The sequence below is a fragment of the Ambystoma mexicanum genome, chromosome 6p (genome assembly GCF_040938575.1).
Source record: "Ambystoma mexicanum isolate Mex_15411 chromosome 6p, UKY_AmexF1_1, whole genome shotgun sequence".
NCBI classification, from domain to species: domain Eukaryota; kingdom Metazoa; phylum Chordata; class Amphibia; order Caudata; family Ambystomatidae; genus Ambystoma; species Ambystoma mexicanum.
Window position 1 is genome coordinate 385,944,498 of NC_090935.1, and position 21,080 is coordinate 385,965,577.

The following is a 21,080-nucleotide window of genomic DNA, read 5'->3' on the forward strand; positions in this document are numbered from 1 at the left end:
TATGTCGCCCAATTTTAATGTCCAAGTCTGCAGTCCCCTCGACAGGAATTTCCTTCCCGTCAAAGTTCTGGAGTTGCCCAGGAAGAGAGGTGAGAGGAATTTGGTAATTCCCTCCCCTTCCTGCATTCAGTTCGTCAAAGGCCCTTCTTGACAGAAGGGTAGCTTGAGATCCAGTGTCCACCAGTGCCGAGATTGTACCCTGCCCCTGTACTTGTACCGGGGCATAATATCTTCCCTCCTTCTCCTCAAGGGGGCACAGATAATGCACATTTTTGGACAACTGGTGGGCTAACTTTCTGGTTTTGGACATCGCTAGCGAAGAGATTTGGGCAGAATTCTGTGGAGAGTCTTGGGAATCTGAAAGAAAAAGTTGGCAACTGGAGATCAGAGCCATTGTGGGTTCCCCTGGCTCCGGTTCTGGGCCGCCCCCCCCTTTTTGGAGGCAGTCACCAGGATGGGTTTGAACCAGGGGATTTTCTTGCTGTTGGTTCTGGGATGAGATGGTGGGCGGCGGTAGCTCAGTCTCCACATCTCCCCAGTCTGGATTTGCATCCCTAGGGACCCATTTTTCTTTGGGGGGAGTTCCCCCCTCTCTGAAGGAGAAGATCCTTTTCCCAGGATCCTCTGAGGATCCCTCTCCCTCAAATTGGAAGATCTGTACCTCCTCCTCAAACTGAGTCTGTTTGGGTCTTTTGTTTCTCCTACCCCCCCTCTGCTCCTTAGGAGGCAGACTTTCAGGGGCAAGAGATTTTGTTTCCGGTTCCTGGGTTTCCAGGGGCTGTTTACAAGTGAGGAAGGAAGCTTCCTCCAAGGCTTTACACCCCCCTTCCCTTTGTGCCTCCTCCCTGGGAACCGGTGAGTTATCGGGGTGCTGCCCCCGTCATTGTTCTGGAGCACCAGGTCCAGAGTTGGGTGCGTTCTGCGCCGGCACGCCCATCTGAGGGTTCTGCTGAGCCCTCAGTATGTGACCCAGATCCCGCGCCATGTTTTGAACCCGGCGCTCTAACTGGGAAACCCGCTCAGGCTGATACAGGGCCCTGTTTTCTCCCCTGGGCTGATCCCGGGAAGGGTAGCTGTCCCTTCTTTGGTAGTACCCCTGGTTGGGAAGATTTGGGTACCCCTCCACCCTTGGCCTCCCCTCTCCCGGATTCAGTGGTCTGGGCTCGGGGAATTGGGGAAAGAAGGATGGATGATTTTGGGGTTGGAAGTCGGGTGGATATCTGGGGAAAAAGTTCTGCCCAGGGTTTGGTAAATTTCTGCCCTCCTGTGGGAAGTTTGGAGGGAAGTTCCCTGGGTTAGGTGCTTGGCTGGATCCCCCCCCCTGGGCTGGAGGAGTCCACACATAACCCAGGATGGGTCGATTTCCCTTGTAGCGAGGACTTACATAGTCAGGAGAGCGAGGGACCCCATTTGTGGGGCTGCCTCCCTGGCTCCCTGTCTGGGACTGGCCCGAGGACCTTCTGGGCCTAGCATTATTAGGTGCAGGTAGGTTTTTAGGCCCCCCATCTCCAAATCCAAAACGGGGGTGACCTTTACCTCTGCCACCTTGGCAGCAGCAGGGGTGCTGTTGGCTTTGGGGTTTTTCTGGGCATTGCTTTTATTTTCTATGGGCTTCTGCACCTCATAGATCCGGGTAGCCTGTTCAATGACCCAGTCTAAAGATCTTTTCTCATGAAAATCCCTCACGAGCTGGGTCATGATATATTTGGGCAAGGCATGGAAAAACGTATTTATAAACTCTCTACTATCTGTGCGCACCCTTCTTGTGGTCTGTGCAAAAGCACGCTTTAACTCCTGCACAAATTCTTGTGGGGCCTGATCCTCCCCACATTGCAAATTGTAGGCTGCCTTGCGAGCCTCTTGAGGATTTCTGTGAACAGAAAAATGTTTCAGGATGGCCGCCTTATAGGTGGACCATCTTAAATGATTTTGGTCCTCCAGCCCCGCAAAGAAACTGGAGTATTCCTTGGGAGAAGGTCCACTTTACATATTGAATGCAGCTTTGGCTGTCCTTCAAATGGAAAGTCTCCATCATTTGTTCAAACAACTCTAAGTGCTCCCAAACAGAATACTTAGCGTTCTTATGGTAAGGCGTGATGACGCTCCTGATCGCCTTAATCTGCTTTAAGGGGTCCTTAAGCAAGGCCCTTTTTGCCTTATTGGCCTTTTTGGTTCGGGTAACCCTTGTCCATTCTTCCTCGGACTCAGAGGCACTGCTCCCAGAGGTTCCCGTCTGTTCTTCCAGGTTTTCCCGGATTCTGCGAGCCTGGGAATGGCTGGCAGAATGTGGGGACCTGGTCTCCTGTGTCCTGCGCAGTTCAGAGGAGTCTTCAGATTCCTCCTTGCTGCCAGGATTTGATGGGTACCCCCTCCACTGACCTAACTGGGCAGAGGTTTTCAGGATGCCCTTAATGGGCCTACTCTCCTGGGGTTCCCCATTGAACTGTACTGTACTTGGGTGCCCATACCCGGATGCCCACCCCTCCATTCCTGAGTGGTACTGGCCTATGAGCCCCATACTCTTAGCTGGATAGTAATCTGCCATCCCTGTGGCCCTGTGCTCATGTGCGCCAGGGGACATGGGGGTGGTAGAGTCCAGGGACTGGGGAAGATGAAGGCCCCTGGTGTTAGGGCTCCTGCGGTTATGGTCAGGAGTCTCTCTTTCCCAGCGGACCTCATCTCTATCCGCCCCTGCTCCCTGTTGCAATGCAAGAGCCTGCATTTGTGCTTTCAGTTCCTCTGTTAAGGCCTTACTCGACTCTATCAGTCTCTCCTGCATCGCTACCTGTTGTTGGAGCCTATCATTGTGTTGACAGAGGGCCTCATTTTCCCTCTGTGCTTCCTGGGTGGTCCTGGAGAACTGGGCCAGTCTTTGCTGCAGGAGGGTTACCTCCTGAGTCCCATCCCTACTGGCCTGCTCCTTTCTTGCCAGAGCCTCTTCCACCCTCCTGGTGTGCTCTAACAAGTTCTGGTTTTCTTTTTGGAGGTCACCCAGCCCCTGGAGGGCCAGGTGATTTTCTTCCATTTTCCTTTTTAAATGGCAGACTTCCTGGCCTATGGCGTCTCTTTCCTGACTAAGAGCCTGCATTTGTGCCGCCAGGTCGTCCCTTTGCCGTTGAAGGGCACCAGCTTTTTGGCGCTCCTCATCAAACTCTGCCTGGGTATCCAGGTCTTTCAGAATTAGTTTGTTGCTCTCTGCCTTCTCTCTATCTAGGTGGCTTTGCAGGGTGACTACCTGCTCAGCACATGCCCTATTGAAGTCTAGCTGTTGCTCCAGCTTTTTCTGGTTTTGCAGTAGGGAGTCCAAACCTTCTTGGTATTCCTTCTGCAAGGCCAGAAATCTGGTATCCTGTTCTACCTTTTCCTGTTGCAGCACATCCATATCCTTCTTTATTTTAATGATGTGCTGCCTACTATCATCTTCTGACTCCTGGCTCCTCTGCAGCCTCTGCTCAGAAGAGTCCAGATCAGATTGGGCCTTCTGTAATGCCATCTGTTGCCTATTTGCCAGATTTTGGCTTTCAGCACATCTATCCTGCATGTCTCCCATATATAGGTACAGGTATGCTGCTATCCTGGCAATCTTATTGTGTTCCTCTTTGGCTTTAGGAGCCATATATAGTTCACTCAGGGCCACATGTAAGGGACCCTGATCTCTATATATATCTGACCCTGTTTCAGTGACCTGTTGTGTGATGGCCTGCAACCACACATCCTGGCCCTGTTCGGTCCATTCACCTCTCACAAATAGCTTATGCAAGAGGTGCTCTCTGGCTATTTTCATATCTACCAAGGTCGTCATTCTAGAGATTGGTCTCTGTCCTGACTTACAGAAGTTAGTATTTTATTTTTGCAGAACAGGACTTTTCTTGGAGTGTCCCTTTTGAGGAATGCTTTACAGCGTAATGCAGCGTGGTGATCCGACCGGATGTATGTATCCCGTCAGTTAGCACACTGTATTAAGCTGCACAAGTGGTAAATCTAACCCAACGTCTCGGCTCGAGCCCCCAATTTGTAAGAGGATTCAATTCAACACTACAGCTAAGTCAACGCCTAGTCTATAATACTGAATGAAAACCCTTATTGATATATCTTTAGGTCCAGTTCATGCGTTCTGGATGACTACCCCTATATAACACCCCTCTCTTGGAATCCCCCTGACCCCACTGAGCCAAGAAGTAGTTCTGTTTTGCAAGTTTAAAAGGTTTATTTGATAATTTAAAATATATATATATCACACTTTATAATAAATTAATAATTGAATAGCACACTTAATCTGATATGATAAAGATCAACAACGGAGAATCTGGCACTAGCACACTTCTTATAATCACTAATGAGTTGACATGAAATGGATAAGGTAGCACACTGGTAAATAGGAACAAAAGTATAATGTGGTAGAGGATGCTTTATGTAAGCTCAGGTGGATGCAATATTCAATGAATGCAGTACAGAAAATACTCAATATGATTTCAACCAAACAATGTAATCACTTTTCTCTGGCAATCCCCACCCCCCCTTGATGCAAGGCAAGGAAATGGAAGGAAAACACACAGTTCTCAGAAATGCAATCAAATGTGATTCAGTTCACCCCAGCAAGCTTAGACTACAGAAGTTTGAAAACACAGGCCCAAATTGCTTTGATATGTGCTGGCAATGAATTAAAAAATATGCTAAAATGCTTTTAATTCCCTTTTCAGAGGTTCAGGGTGAGTGGTATCTAGTTAATATTAGTCCAGGCTCACACTAGCAATGATGCAGGGATAGTTAGCAGGTTAAACGAATTTCTGGCAAATGGAAGGCAAGCAGCAGCAGTTTTTACATGTGAAGAATTTTGCAAATCGCGGTAAATTCGCGGATGCGCCGAGCGCTATTACAGAGGAACCACAAGGATCTCAGCTTCCAAATAAAAGTTACTGCAAGTCTCTAGCCCAAACGGTTGCGGAGATATGACCGATTTACTAGAGGTCGTTTTTGGTTTTTGCAAATTTTAAACGCACACTTTTTCAGCTTTAAAAATGATGGCAGGATAACACAATTGCTAAGCTGCAGTTCTACTTAGGTTAAAAATGGATTGAATTATATTATTTTAACTAGGAGATTGGTTCTGCACAGTTTTCTAGGTACTCACACTATATTCTTGAGTGAAATGGGCCTCGCCATGGATCTGGTCAGGGTTTTGGACTGGGCTCGGGTCTCTCTCTGGGCACAGCACTGCTTTCTCTCTGGGTACAGCACTGCTTTCTCCCTCTGGTCTGGTCTCTAGTTCTGGATAGATTGAAGTCTCTAGTTTGGCTCTCTGGAGGTTTGATGGAGGTAAGTTATGGATTTTTCCGGCAGAGCGTCCCGCTGCAGATGGAATTGAAGAGTCCCTATCTGTCCTGTCTGTCTGCTTTTATGTGTTTAGAATGTGGGTGTGTTCTAGCATCACTGACCCTACCTCTCTCTCAGCTTCTAATTGGTCAAACTTCCATTTATCATTTGATTGGGGAATGAACTGTGAGTCAGAGGGATGTCATTTTATGGCTTGCAGATAGGACACTCCTCTGTCAGATTGCACACATTCTATATTTGATAATAAAAGACATATTTCACAGTTACACAGTTGCTTGAAATTACATATACATGGTGTGGCTGAATTTAGCCATGTCTCTGTCCAAATCTGCTGTTTCTAAGAGCTTGCATTCAGAAATGGCAGATAATTGACTTTTTAACTGATTTTTCACTTTCTGACATTGACCCAACTTTACATACATGTGTGCAGGGAGTAGGGACATTAACTGATGAAGTTTCAGATTTTTAACATGCATACATTTAGAGTAATATCCACTTTTCCGCTAAAACCCCCCTGAACATGCCACCGGGTCGAAAAACCTCTTAAAATGTGGGCAGAAAAATCACAAGAATTATGGTATCATTTATAAAATTTTCACATGTCCGCTCTATGAGTTATTCATCTTTTTAAAGTTATGTTCTGGCTCCAAAGGGGTGTGGTTTACCCTCAGCACAAGGTTGAATTTCTGGTTTTTTCCAGTTCTGCCAAGCCAGCTTGCTCTCACAGGCAGTGCCCCTCCCAGCTCCTGCCAAGAGGAAGCTACATTTTACGACTGCGGTAATAAAAACCTTTGCCTGAGTGAAGAGGGCTTTGTTCACTCTCCTGCAGAGCACAGGTAATTCAATTATCAGATAGATGGCATATCCTTAGTGTGGGCAGCAAAAGGAAGGTTGGCCTGGGAACACAGTGGTGACTCAAGTTTCACTCCTGATGGGGGTAGTTGCCAGGCAGAATTCAGTTCCTTAAGCCAAGTTTCAGATAAAATGTCACTTTTTGTTCCCCAGTTCCTGCATTCAAATAAAACTAAACATTTTTACATATGCAGCTAGAAGGCTGATTCTAAGTTTAAAACTATGACATTTAAACAGTTACAAAGGCATGTGACACCAAACATAGCTCACTCATTTAATCTAAACATTTTCGATTTTAGTGTCTTTAAATCCAGTGCAACTTAAACTGCTGACTCCATAGCAGTTTTGTTATAAGCATTGTTTTGGGCTCTTCATTTCCCAGATTTTGTAGGCACACAACACTCCATTCTACCAAATGTCTGCTGGTGTCCAGTGAGTTTTTAGATGTGTTGCAATGTTTAAAATAGACAGTTTGAGCCTGCCTTCAGAGAAACACAGGGTGGTTTTAAACTGTCGGCTTTTGGATAGTGGTGAGTACTGGTACTGCACCCATTTTTGGGATTTAAGAAAATGAATTCCCAACAATTCTAGGTTGCATTTGGCAATCAGCATTGCCATTCCCAATGGTTTCAGACTACTGTGTGGGTAGTCCAATGGTGGTTTTAGGCAGTTTCCTTCTGTGCCCATAACATCGGCAAAAATGAATGGCAGCCTATTCTTCATGCATTTCCCTGTGCATTTTCTGGGAAGCTCTGGCCATCATGATGTTTTCCATGTCAGTACTGCACAGTTTTGAGGTATGGCTCGGATGCATGGGTAAATACATCCCACAATCCCTGAATAAGTTGGTTGCATATCAGTGTCTGTTTGTTGTCCCAGGCGCAGGATATCGCCATGCGTCGAAGCCGGCCATGAAACGTGTCCACTGACTCATCATCCTTCTGTTTTGCGCTACACATGATGAACTTTCATAGTCTACATTTGCAAGTGGCATAAAATATTCCTGCAGTGCGTTCTTCGCCTTAGCCTAGGACCCTTCTACCAGTTGAAGAGATTGGAATATTCGGTGCACCGCTGGTCCAGCTGAATATAAGAGCGTGGCCACCTTGCTCTCCTCCTCTGTCTCTCCCGTGGCCCTGAAGTATATGTCAATGAGGTCAATCCATGCCTTCCACCTCAGGCTCAACGGGACTCCTAACCCATCAAATTCTGACATCGGTGCTAATGCCCCCTCCTGACATGGAATTCGAGCACCTCCAGGCGCTGCTGGCGCTCCTGCAACAGGATCCCCCGCTGCTTGCTGGTCATTGGACATGGTGGTGAGTGCACAAGCACCCCTCCAAATATCAAGGCCTGCAACTCACGCTGGAAAATTGAGCGTGTTAACAGGCATGTGGGCAACACTAGTAAACACAGGTGCACCTCTCTCACTTCTGAAATACCAATTGTCCTTTTTTCACTATCTCTCCTCTTTCCCTCTTTCTTCTATTTCTTTTTTTAGTCCCCTTCCTCCTCACCTCTTGCTTGTATGAGAGTCTTGGGCCACTTCTTCACATGCCCTCCCCCACCACAGTGGGGATTCCAAATGATTTGCGTGGGAGTCACACAAGCTCTCCACAGAGGTCTGCCACCTCCCTCAACCACATGCCACAAAATGGTGGCCAGCCGCGTTGCCTGCGCTGACTCCGCGGCATGAGAGGAGCATGTTCGTCAATGTTCTGCTCTAATCTCACCGCTGCTTCGATCCCGCGGGTCTGTGTAACAGGATGCAACCTCCTCGTCGCTAATGTTGTATTGTGGCCTGATGTACATGCAGGACCTTCGCTGCGCCGCATGCCCCACCAGCCAACAGAGCACACACAACACACTGTTGCTTGTCTGGGCTCCATGGGTGCTCTGGCGCTCACATGCCTTGCCCCCTTTATTTACCCACACGTGGCGGAGTTACGTTCACTCCGCCGCGTGTGTCTGTTAAAGATACAGACACCACATTAATCATGTACATGTGCACGCTTGTTTTCAATCAATGCACTACTTGTGCATGTTGAAAATGGAGATATTTGTGTTCAACATGCACATGTACAGCCTGTTGCCAGTGTGTTGTGTGCTTGTCAAGTCTTTCACCTAAGCACCAACATCCTTGTGTATTGCGCCCACTTTGTTTAAACTGAGTCTGGAATCCAGGAAGACCGTTACCTTTCTCGCCTTTGATTCTGTGCAAATAGAATGTGAGTTGGCAGAGCACAGAGGTATAAAGGTGAGAGTTAAGTCTTTTAGACTTCTAGGCACAGCATATTTTGGAATATCTGGTTCTAAATTCCTGCAAGACTTCCAAATATTTCGTCCTTCTGATGCACACCCGCCTCGACTGAGCGCCCCACATATAGTCTGTCTCGATCAGCATTTGTATAGAGAATTTCGGGTCCCTCTTGCATGGTGTCATGGCTAAAGCCATCTCAAATATAGCAAGTCTGCATGCTTAGGAGCCTGGCCACAGACCAAAAGACATCTTTAAAAATAACAGAGGAGCAAAACATATCAGGGAGCTAATCACTGTGTGCAAAATTCACGAGAATATATTATCACTTTTAATAAGCAGTGGTGAAAACGTGCTCGACCACTGAGGGTATTCCCAGTGCACACTCCTAATTCAGCATTCCTGTCCGAACATTTTTATTTTTATTTTTTGTTTTCCAAGGAAATTCCTTTTTTAAGTGAACGGTGTATTTTATCAATCACTCGATTGTCAGCCTACTTTTAACAACACATCCATTTCAAGATTGTGTACCATTATGTACATGCGAAAACATTGTTATTTTGATTGCTTTTACTATGATAATGTAATGTTTACATTGCTCATTTTCAAGGTGCCCCCTCCCACCCTCTGCACCCTTCTCATCCTTGAATCTATGCCCCCAAAGCCACAGACAAAACATTTATTTCGGACATTTTAAGGTGAAAATAAGAAATAAGCGTCCTCCTATCTCCTTTGCTCAACCCCATGTGCCCCTTGATAAATACAAATTACATTTTACAGAAGGCCGACCCGACCCCTTGTTTCTCCCAGGACACCTTCCTCCTGGTTAGTTTATTGAACGCTTCATTTATTTAAAACATATATCAGTCCTAATCGCTTATTTCTTCAAGGTTTAATTTTCGAGATTTTACTTTTGAGCTAGGCAGACATAAATACTACGCAAGGGTGTGCAACATTTTTGTCTCTGAATGTTTCGGACTACGGCTCCCATGCTCCATCGCCATTGACTATGCTGGCTAGGTTTGATGGGAATTGTAGTGCAAAACATCTGGAGCGCTACAGGGGTAGAGCACTGTTCTAGGCAAACATGCTATAGTGCCATTACTCATAGCACGTACCTTGCGTGAGTTAATGGATCGCGGCTCATATGAAAGCCATATATACGGGTGTATTGGCAGCCTTTAAACATAGTCTCACTTTTGCTTATCACTTTCAATGTCAAAAGGACCACGCTGGACACCGTAACCCTTCATTTACTTTTCTGATTTATGTTTTGGGTGACATTTTACCATCAAAGACAAAGCTGTGACTTACCCCATCTGCAGTGCTGTGGAAGGAACTACCTGAAATATAAAGAAACGCAATATGACTAACCTTCTATGTAGCTTCCTCCCCACACCCATTTTAAACTGCATACCTCAATATACCGTTTTAATGTGGTGTGCATAACCTTAAGAGTACTCATGACCATATCTGTGCCAGCATATCTTAAGATGTCATAAGTTAGCATAGAACAAATACATGTGGTCCCATTAGCTTTACTGCAGAGAAAGATGCCTACTAGGCTAAAAAAAGGCCAAAGCATGTTGCCACCCACATACCAATTGAGCCAAAACGGGGTGCCTTTGTAGCTTGTCATCTAATATGGGTACATTGAAATGTGTACGAGTGCAAATATGTTTCACGTAATCTCTAAAAGGACATGGAAATGGGTGGTGTGACAAAGCATGTAGCACATGGTAGGTGGCATCACTATTTAGTTTTTCAACATCGTAGGGTGAAGAGCGGAATCAAACTTGCTGGGGTTTGATTCTGTGTCCTGAAGATTAAACAAAGATGTCCTGGGTAAGAGAGCAGCGAAACATAGAGGTAAGCAATGCTGTTTGTCTTACTCTGCTTTGAGGTTCAGGGTCTCGGGAGGATAGCTCAAGGGCAACGTGCTTGCCTTGGAAGCAAGACGACACGGAGCAACACAGGTTCGATCCTGTGTCCGCGCTTAGAAACCTCTGGGTATTAAGCATGTTATAAATAACCAATGATATCATAGCATATCAGGAATTGATCCAGTTTCCCTAGCAACAGCCATCCAGAGAAGAGGTTGTCAGGCCTGTGGTGTTGTTGTGGCTCGGCCTCAGGGGGTGGATAATGGCTAGTGCCCTGAGAGGGAGGGGTGTTTATGAGTAGAAGTTAAGGAGAGAAGAATGCAGAGTTTCTGGAAGTCTAGCGTTCAAAAGACGCCCAGGTGTAGCATCCTCTTTATGGAGGGTCCAGCCGCCCCCCCCACCCCCTCTCTGCTAAACTACCCCAGTCAACATTTGCTTAATATACCAGAATCTTTCTAAAGGCCAGTCCGTGAGATCCCTCAATTGGTTTCGTCTGAGCCTAAGACAAATGCTGGTTAGAGTTGGGGCTCGCAGAGGTGTCCATGCCATGGCTTGTACCTTCCTTTCAGGGTATTAAGGAGAGCTCAGCTTCCTGTTCCTAGAATGCCTGCCCGGGGTTTATTGGCACTCCCCCAGAGGTTCCCAGGTAGTTAGAATGTGTACACCTTTGGTTTGAAAAGAACTGTAGCTAAGATCTCAGGCAGAGATCCACACTGAAAGTGAGGTTCATTAAGGACTTTCATCTGTTAAAATATATTGTAAGACAAATCAGCCATTGAGATCATTACTAAATGGAATGCTCAATAAAGACAATGAGACTGGCGATCAACATACACTTGTAATATAGTTTTGGGGTGGGAAATCCTTTATTAGGTAATGGGTGTTTGGATTATTAATGCGCCTTTCGACTGTTGTATACATATATTCACCGAAAAAACTTTATTAAAGGGACGGTATGGTTAATTTGCACACAGTGATGTCATCAATAATATTTGTGATGTCATCTTTCATGTCCTGGGTGTTAGTCTTTGCAGTGCACGGTGGTGGGACGAGTTATGGTTGCTTAGCTTACCATAACTGGCATATTTCTGGGGGGGTTTCGGTTTTATTTGTAACCATACGTCCCTTTAACAAAGATCATTTATTGAATTTCATAGGTTTTTATTAGTGCAACTTAACCATAATATCCCTATAACAAAGCTTTTTCAGGGCATTTCATAGGTTTTAATTAATGCAACTTAACCACAACGTCCGTTTAACATTGGTTTTTCAGTCAATTTCATCGGTTTTTATTAGTGCAACTTAACCATAACGTCCCTTTAACAACGTTTTTTCAGTGAATTGTATGGCTATTTAATAGTGCATGATAATTAACTACAGCTTACTAATATCATACTTACCCCAATATAGAAATATTTGTGTTCAATTTACAAAGTTTCACCTTAAAACTCCACCCTTCACCACCTCCTGGCATCCTTTTTAACAAGTCTATACACTTTTTGCAACTTTTTCCTATTGAAAAGGCTGGTGGCAGTGGTTTTAGAATGAACTACCATGATTTGTCCCGACCGCAAACACTGGTAGCTAAAAATCACGGGAGCCATATTTTTCAAGATGGTGCCTTAAGCCCCTTTGTTTAAACAGGTTCCGGTCTTCTTTTTTCGTCGTTTCTTTTTGGAAAAGTCCTTCTAGTGGTTTGTCTCTGAGCGTCAAACCAGGTTTGGTCCTTTTCTTCGTGTGCCTTTGGCGGGCTTCAGGACTGAAGACCGCCTCTGGTGTCTGAGTGTCTGGGGTGGGCAGGAAGTGAGGGAGGTGCCCGAAACTCCCTGTGCTTAGTCTCCTAGGAGATCCAAATGCACTCTCGCATGATTGGCTGGCTGACTGTCCGGCAAGGACAGCCACCCTGCTGGGTGAGTGACAGCTAGGCTGGAATGAAAGGGAGAAAACTGTTTAAAAGGCGAGTCCCTTGGACTGGAAAGCAGAGTCGACCACTGGAACGAAAGAACCGAAGACAAGCTGGAAGAGGACGGCTGCTGCAACTCCTGGAACGTTGGTTTGCCCGGTGAAGCCGTTCTGCAGGTCCGAATTGCCAAACTCCATTCGACAGAGAAGCTCCTTAGAGGACGGCTTCTTCCTTTGAGTTGGTGGCACCAATCAACTTATAAGACACCTGGATACCATTCTCAAGGCTGGTTAGGATTAACCAGGGAGAGGGACACCAGTTTGTGTTCTTGAATCTATAGCTCATGGAACTGAAGTGACTCCATCTTGTTTGTTTTCTTCAACGATCCCGTGCAGTGCAGGAGTCCCCCGACATCCTCTCTCTTGTCCCCATGACTGAGGCTCAGGAACAGCGAGATCTGTAGGACCTGCCAGGAACCACGACTTCAGCAACATTTCTTTTCTTCATACAAAGGTACTGTGCCAACCCGATTGAGAGAACGCCACTCTCGCGGTGAAAGTTTGTGAAACTTTTCCAACTTGCAGGCCTGGTCAGCTTGTGACCCTACCAATGATCCTTTTTTGTCTAAACTACTTCTGAGAACTTTTGCAAGGACTTTACCGTTTGATACCAGAACTGCTCTTTCCTACCCAGAACACTAGCCCATTGACTTTGGCCTGGCCTATTGACTTGAATTGAACTGAAACTATTTGCACTGCCTATAAAGTATATGTGATCTATTCTACTTACTTTTGTCCTTTTTGCTCACTGATAAGTAACTGAACTGCCATTTGGCTCCTATTTCAGGGGAGCTCAAACTGTCTCAAAAGCTTACAGTTTTGTATTGTAGTGTATGGGTATATAAAATTAAGTTGCCTTCTTCTAGTGAAATGTTTTCTAAATGATTGTGTAATAAATTACTAAGTGTTTTTACCAAGAAACTTGAACCACTGTGATTGAAAGTTCTCTGTGTAACTACTTGTACTGCTCACATTCACTCTTGAGATAAGCCTGGCTGCTCAGCTCGCTATCAAAAACTGTGTAGTACAGACTTATACCAAAGGTTGGTTTGGCTAACACCTGTAGTCCTAATTGTTGGTAGTGGTCCCAGAGGGAGGGGGGATAGAGAGAGTACTAGGAGCTGGTGGCGGCTGCACCTTACTCAGAAGTATTCTGGCTAATTCTCTTGCACTTGCAGCCGGACGATAGAAACCATAGGGCCGGTACTCTATGTGCCCAAGGTGCAGTTCTGTTTGACTTGCTTGATGTTTCTACTCATTTGGCGCTAGTACATTCCACCATGTTTCTTTGACATTAATAGGCCACTTTCCCTGTTTGCCCCTGTTCGCAGCTGTGAACCGCCACAAACTACTAAACTCCCAGCGCTGCCTCGACACCTACTCAGACAGCCTCCAACGCAAGTTTGCCTTATATGTAAGTAACTTGCTTGTACGCACGTAACTCCTCCGCTGCCCACTGTGTTTTCAAAAAACCCACCCCCTGTCTCTCCCGGGATATACTCATGCGCACACCCTGTCCTGACCTAATCTAACGAGCTACTTCAATTGCAACTCATACAGCACCGGCAGCATACTACCGGGTGCATCACTGAACTGCCCCAACCCCGATTGCCACAATCTTGTATGTCACCACTGTATGAGCCCACTGATCCCTCAGTTGCCCAATGCCCAATGTGCCTGGCAACACTATCCCTCTTTGCCCATCCTGAACTGCCCTTGGAAGCTCACCGTGCCCATGTTGAATGTAGCCCATTGTCATATGTTGAATTTCGCCCACTGTGCCTATGTTGAATTTAGCCCACTGTGCCCATGCTGAATTTAGCCCATTGTGCCTATGTTGAATTTAGCCCACTGTGCCTATGTTGAATTTCGCCCTTGCAGTCCACTGTGCCTATGTTGTATTTAGCCCACTATGCCTATGCTGAATTTAGCCCACTGTACCTATGTTGAATCTATCCCACTGTGCTTATGTTATTTTATTTATTTATTTGCATTTGTAGCGCACAGCTTGCAGCCCGGAGGCATCGAGGCGCTGCTACAAGAATATGTAAGAAGTTTGACATACAGGTTCATGCGCCCTTAGGCTTCTTAGTTAGTTATAAGTTACATGACATACAGAATGAACAACGTGACGGGCAGAGAAAGAGTAACAGTATGGTAGTAATACCTTAGAAGAGTGGTACTAGGTTTGTATGTTGAATTCTCGTTTGTTGGTGATTCGCCTCTGTCTCATTCTCCCCCATAAGAAGTTTGAAGATTGAAGCTCTTGCACTAATTGACAGCAGGGCAGCTGGTAACTTCCTGGATGAAGTACAGGCTCATAAGGAGTGCATCCCCCACCAAGAAAGAAGGGAAAACCAAGCTGTCGAAGGAGTCGATGGTAAACCCCTTATTTCGGGGCCCAATACCCACACCTCTACCCCCCTGACTTTCGTCATCTGTGACCATCAGGAAACCATCAGTTTCGATCTCATCTGAGCGGTTCATTTCCCCATAATCTTAGGGATCCACTGGTTGAGACTTCACAATCTGTACATCTATTTTGATATTTTATCCCTAAGAAAGACTCTAAGGAATTTTGCCTCTGATTCGACTACCGCGGAATCAATTGTGTTACCATAAGAAGCCTGTACCCCATGCCCCTCATAAGGGATATCCTAGAATCTGAACAGGGTTCCAAGATGTTCTCTAAACTAGATCTCTGAGGGGCATACCATTTATTGGAGATCAAACAGGGTGATGAATGGAAGATTGCATTTAGAACACCATATGGCCATTATGAGTATCGGATTATGCCCTTCGGTATAATCAATGTGCCTGCAGTCTTCCAGCGTTTCATGAACCGCATGTTTTCCGACCTTTTGTATCGTATGGTTATAATCTATCTTTATGACATCTTGGTGTTCTCTAGTATGGTGGAATCACACCGAGAACACGTTTGTCCTGGACAAGTCAGAGAAGAATCATCTTCTCAAACCAGAAAAATGCATGTTCGAGGTGTCCTCAGTCCCTTATCTGGGCTTCATTCTCTCGTATAGGGGCATCGATATGGACGAACGCAAGGATTCTGCTATCCGACAATGGCCCACTCCATCCAATGTCAAAGACATACAATGGTTTCTGGGACTAGCTAATTTCTGTCACAAGTTTATTCCCCACTTCTCACAGATTCTCTTGTCTGTCACCAATTTACTCAAGAAAACAGTGCCTTTTGTTTGGGATCAAGAAGCTGAAAACGCTTTTCAGTTCCTAAAGGACTCTTTTTGCTCTGCTCCTGTGCTCAAACAACCGGATCAAACAATTCCCTTCATTGTAGAGACTGATGCCTCGGCTGGGGCCATTGGGGCCATCCCCAAACGATGTTTCGGGGGTTTTGACCATCCCATTGCTTACTTATCCAAGACCCTCAAGACTTTAGAGCTGAACTACTTGATCATAGAGAAAGAACTCCTGGCCATGAAACAGGACTGTACCGAATGGTGTCATCTCTTATAAGGTTCTTTTCACCCTTTCAAGATCAGGACAGATCATCACAACCTCAAGGTACTCCAACAGATGGACTGCACTAACGCTCGTCAAGCCAGGCAGGCCTTTTTCTTTGCCCAATACGACTTTGTCATTACCTACATCATGGACTTACTTCTCTCTCGAGGCTGTACTTCCATATTAGTAGTTATAGATACTTTTAGTAAATTGGCTCACTTCGTTCCCCTCTCTGGTCTTCCGTCCGCTCTGAAAGTGCTGTGGTGTTTCTCAAAAAAATCTTCAAATTGCATAGCTTGCCTGATTCTATCATCTCGGACCGGGGGGAAACAGTTCACCTCAAGATTCTGGAAAACATTTTGTGATGTGTTAGGGATCGATAGAACACTCTCTTCAGGTTACCACCCACAGTCTAATGGACAAACCGAATGGCTCATCTACACCATGGAGCAGTATTTCCAATGTTTCACGATCAACCGACAGGACAACTGAGTGGAGCAGCTTCCAATTGCGGTATTCGTTTATAAAAACACGGTACAGACGGCCATAGGGATGAGCCCTTTTTTTTGCACTTAAGGTATCCATCCCCGGTTCCTACCCAGTTCTGCCTTTCCTGCATCAACGGTACCTTCCAAAGACACCCTCCTCAAAGACATCACCCAAGCACACAAAGAAGCTTTGGAAACCCTTAAAGAGGCCAGAAAAGAATATAAGAAACAAGCCGACCAACATAGAAGAAAGGTGCCAGATTGGGATGTGGGAACCTCTGTATGGCTCTCCACCAAACACTTACCTCGATGGGTTTGCCCTTCAAAACTCTCTCCACAGTTCATCGGGCCCTGCAACATCATTGCCAGATCAATCCTGTAGCCTTTAAATTGAAACTACCACCCTCTCTAAGCAAGCTGCATCCTGTTTTGCACTCCTCTCTTTTAAGGACTTGCGTACAGGATCACAATCAGCGCAAGACTAAGACTCTCCAGACGACACCCCCCCTGGACACTGAGGAATACGAGGTCTCCAGAATTTGGGATTCCAGGTATTACAAAGGGAGGCTTCAATACTTGGTGCAATGGAAGGGTTAACCCCTTTTGGAAAATTCTTGGGATCCTGTCTCCTTCATTAATGCTCCCTACCTCCTCAGACAATTCCATTGGATGCACCCAGGGAAGCCCAGTATCTCCAGGTACGGAGGGGGGCATACTGTCATCGGGCAGAGCCCATGGAGTCTATGGTCCTTCACGTTTTTTCCCCAACGTGATCGTGCGTTCCAGATTTATGATTCCTCGCCGGCATATCAGCTGGCTCTGCCCCCTCCTTGGTGCGTTGCAACTGCTTTTGCATCCTGCTTTCTGGTTATCACGCTGCATTACTCCTATGCTCTGCGGTTCCTCCGCGCTTCTCCCTCTCCTGTGTCCCACTGTTCCGCTTTGTGCCTTGCCCTTCCAGGTTTGCATACTTGCTATATTCCATCATTGCCATGCTGCTCCTCTGCGCAGCTATCCCTCATTGCCTCACAGTTTACAGGTGCCACTATCCCTCATTTTCCCACGGCTCCTCCGCTCTGCTTTGCCTCTTGGTCTTGCGACTCTGCTGCCTTCTCTCTCTCCTTCCCAGGTTCACCGTCTTTCTCCCCGTTTCCGTGTCACCCGCTCTCCTTACTCATCTAGAGCCTGGACTAACGGCTCATGGTTTCTTTCACTCCTGTTTTCCGCCTGGCTTCTCCATTCTACAGTGCCTCCAGTTTTCCTTCTCTCCTGGAACTGTTACTTTCTGCATACATCGCCTGCTGCCTTATTGGATCCACCTGTGTTCTTACTTGCTACCCAGCTAAAGAAGGGTTTTTTGTTGCCTCAGGCTTTTTCCCTTCTCCCGTGGTGGCTTCTGGGGAGTCAGCCTATTGCCTAGGCTATTTCTCCACAAGGAAAGGAAGACTTCCAAGAAGAAGGGCTCTACCTCACCATCGGACAAGGAAGTGAAGATTGAGGTAAGGAAAGGGTTCCATCTGAGGGCAAAAGACCTCAAGGGCACCAAATAATGATTTACCAAAATCCCACTAGTTTCTCCCAAGCTCTTATAAACTACTTATAGGAAATGTATAGGGGATTTCTGTGTTAGACAGGGTCGTTGTTTCAAATCTTGAACTGGTGTTTTATCACCTTGAGGCTGATTAAATGCCATTATTTGGGAAATATTCATACCCTTATTGACTGACTCAAGGTTACTACGTTGTCTCTGTTTTCTCTAGAATAAAAAAGTGTATATAAACCATAGAAAGGGTAAAAAGAAGTGCGGCGATGCTACAAACATGAATGAATATGTGTAATCTATGAAAAGAGCATGAACTAAACAGGCACAATTACGGCGTGAGTTGCACCCAAAATGTTGACCTATGTGTATCTGCATGTTCTGATGCCAGTAAAATGGTTCAAGAGTTAAGTCACTTTCTGCAGAATGGTCTATCAAGAATACATTTCCAGTAAGACCTTGGTTAACCAACTCAGAGATAAATAGATGATTTGATACCCCCAGGGATTGAGAGATTTGGATCAAATCAAGGCATTGTCTCTTCTCTCTTTCCCTGCCAAAAATTAAAGAGCTTCCACTAACAGAAAACACACAAAAATGGAGGCACCTATTGCTAGTTCCACAAATTCCCCACAATCACATGCTCAAACCCTTCTCTAAGCAGTACTGGAAGAGGAATAAAATTACTCTGGGATTCCTCTGGGCAGAGAGGAACCGGCAGGGGCAGGACTAGGGCCGAATTAGGGCGGTCAAGTGCAAAAAACATAGAGATTAAATAAAATAACCCAGTGACAATATTTAAGTCATCATGATAACATGTTGAATAAAAAGAGTATGGTAGTATCCTCATTTTACACATTCGTAAAGGATGAGCAAAATTAGTAGCATGCAAATTATAATTAGACCAATGAAATCTAATCCGGTGTTTTCAGTTCAATGCTGAAAATACACAGTGAAAGCAAATGCATTACGATCACCTGAATAAAGTCATTATTTCATACAGCATGCAGCTTTCTGCACCCCTCCCATTACTAATCACCCACCATCCGCTCCTCTTAAGGGACAATAATTACCCATTTGCTACTCTGTCTTTTGCTGTCTGCAAACCATGACAAAGCTCTTCTGAGCTCAGAAGTGCATCTCTGAGCACTAGGAACAGCTGATTACTGAGGGCGCACTAGTGCGGTGGAATAGGTTTTTCATTTCCCAAGATTCGTAATCCAAGGAGACCCTTTTTGCCAGTTTCCGGATCTGGGGAAATCCAGCCCAATTGCAGCACTGCCTGTATCCTCATCTGCCAGAGAATTACGTTGTTGGCAGTTTGCTGGGGCCTATCTCACTTCCCAAAAATACTCTCTTCTCCTGTAGACACAGAGGAGGATAGCCCGCTTCTGGAATCATACTGGTGCACATGTAGAAGCACTTTACGGGCTAATTATTGAGGTGTTACTGCATCTGAGTAATCATTCTCTTTGCATTTCACTGTCCTACTAGAGTCGGAGGTCCAAGGTTGGGCGGGACCAAAAGTAACACAGAGGGGAGGAAAATGGCCAACTCATCCACCTTCTGTGCCACAGTAGTTACACCTATATGTAAAAGAAGCAGAGCTGTGCGACCATCTGATTTGTTTGGAATGTCCATTTACTAGATCTAGTGGAAACAAACTGAAGAATTAACTGTGAAAATGAGAGAAAAAACCTGTCAAAAATACAATAGGTTGCTGCTGTCAAGAGCGAGAACATGCGAATGCTGGATCTGCATGGCGAAAGGAAGTCTGCGGTCAATATCATTTTTCATAATCTGGATATTCATGCAAAACTAAATAAAAGATAGAGACACATACTTGGCTCCACATCAAAACGATATGAAAAAAACGAATCAAAAATTCCTTCAAAATTAGGTAATATACTCCCCATGTGATGAAGCTGATTGTTGTTCTTTAAGTATAGTCTGTCATAGGTGGCCTTGGATCAACAGCATATTTTCTTACCTTCATTGAAACTTTCATCCAAGTCTTGAGGTCTGTATAAGAAAAGCAGAAAACTGGTAAGGCACTCATGTGATTACATTTTGCTCCAACTCAGATTCTTGAGGCATATTCATGTTTGATCTTCAACTGCAGTATCAATATCACAAGAATGATAGCTCAGTCATGAACCACTAGAAAACGTTCCGAATGTTTTTAATTATAAAAGTATGAAAAGTGTTTAAAATTTAAACTTTACACACAATCCCATGTAAAATACAAAATGTCAACAATAATATCAATAGTTTCTTTAACAATACTAGTTAAAATCCTCTATCTATAACGTATTTTAAAAACATTCTTTCTTTTCACTGGCTGCTTCTATAACCATCCAGAATGTCATTAATGCTATGACCAGTGATACTTGTTGACTCGCAATACACCGTCTCTAGAAGCCACTAGAATCTATGAAGGTAGGACAATGTACACATCTTCCAAGGTAAAAATATCTGTTCTTCCCACACCTAGCGCACTCGAGTAACAAATGTCTAGCGGTTACATACTGGTCCCCTTGGTCACAAAACCTACAAATTCTATCCTCTAAGGACAATTCCACTCTTGGACCCAACGTATCCAAACATGGTAGTTAATTGAATCGCAATTTCAAGAACAATCAACTAATCAACGGACTAGGACATTTTAGTAAATAAGGCTGCATCTTGCCTACGATATACGTTGAGACTACTGAATTCTGTGTGTTTTATCTTAAAAGGGCCATATCCTGATTATATATGGCTGTATCTTATTTTTAATTGACTGACCAAGTGATCATAGCTATTGGTCCAATTAATCCTCCATTCAATGGTATCAAAAAAAGCAGAGACTTGTTCTGTAAATGCGTTGATCCATATGTATTTGCTGGGGTAATCCAAATGACCTATTAAGGCCCATATAGGATGAAGACATTTACATATCCTTACATAATTACAATTCTCTGATAATTGAGAGAGTGTACAGAGAAGCCATAACCATTTCCAGTCTAATACTAATCACAGGGACACATTTGGGCAATCCCAGGATTCTCCTCCATATTTTCCCTTCCAACATATCAAACCGCTTTCTGGGATGATCAAAATCCCCCTCCATTGCATACAATAATGTCAGAACTAACAATCTATTATAGGCTTTAGTTATACCTTTCATGCTATACCGGCCAAACGATGTGCCACGCTGCAAATGAGCAATACTTTAGTTGTAATTTTGTTGGCTAAGAAATCCCATAACTTCTCTTTTCTATTTCTGGACAGAATGAAAT

At 44.9% G+C, this 21,080-nt stretch overlaps 1 protein-coding gene across 3 annotated transcripts in view; it reads right to left on the bottom strand.

Annotated features, from left to right (window-relative positions):
- Window positions 1-21,080, bottom strand: part of FYB1 (FYN binding protein 1) — an 838,597-nt gene that overhangs the window by 264,619 nt on the left and 552,898 nt on the right. For all 3 annotated transcript variants that reach the window (XM_069627166.1, XM_069627167.1, XM_069627165.1), the window contains exons 4-5: window positions 19,790-19,821; window positions 9,758-9,786 (exon numbers count right to left, since the gene is read on the bottom strand). In XM_069627166.1, the coding sequence (XP_069483267.1) occupies window positions 9,758-9,786; window positions 19,790-19,821 (61 nt within the window). The remainder of the gene's footprint in view (window positions 1-9,757; window positions 9,787-19,789; window positions 19,822-21,080) is intronic.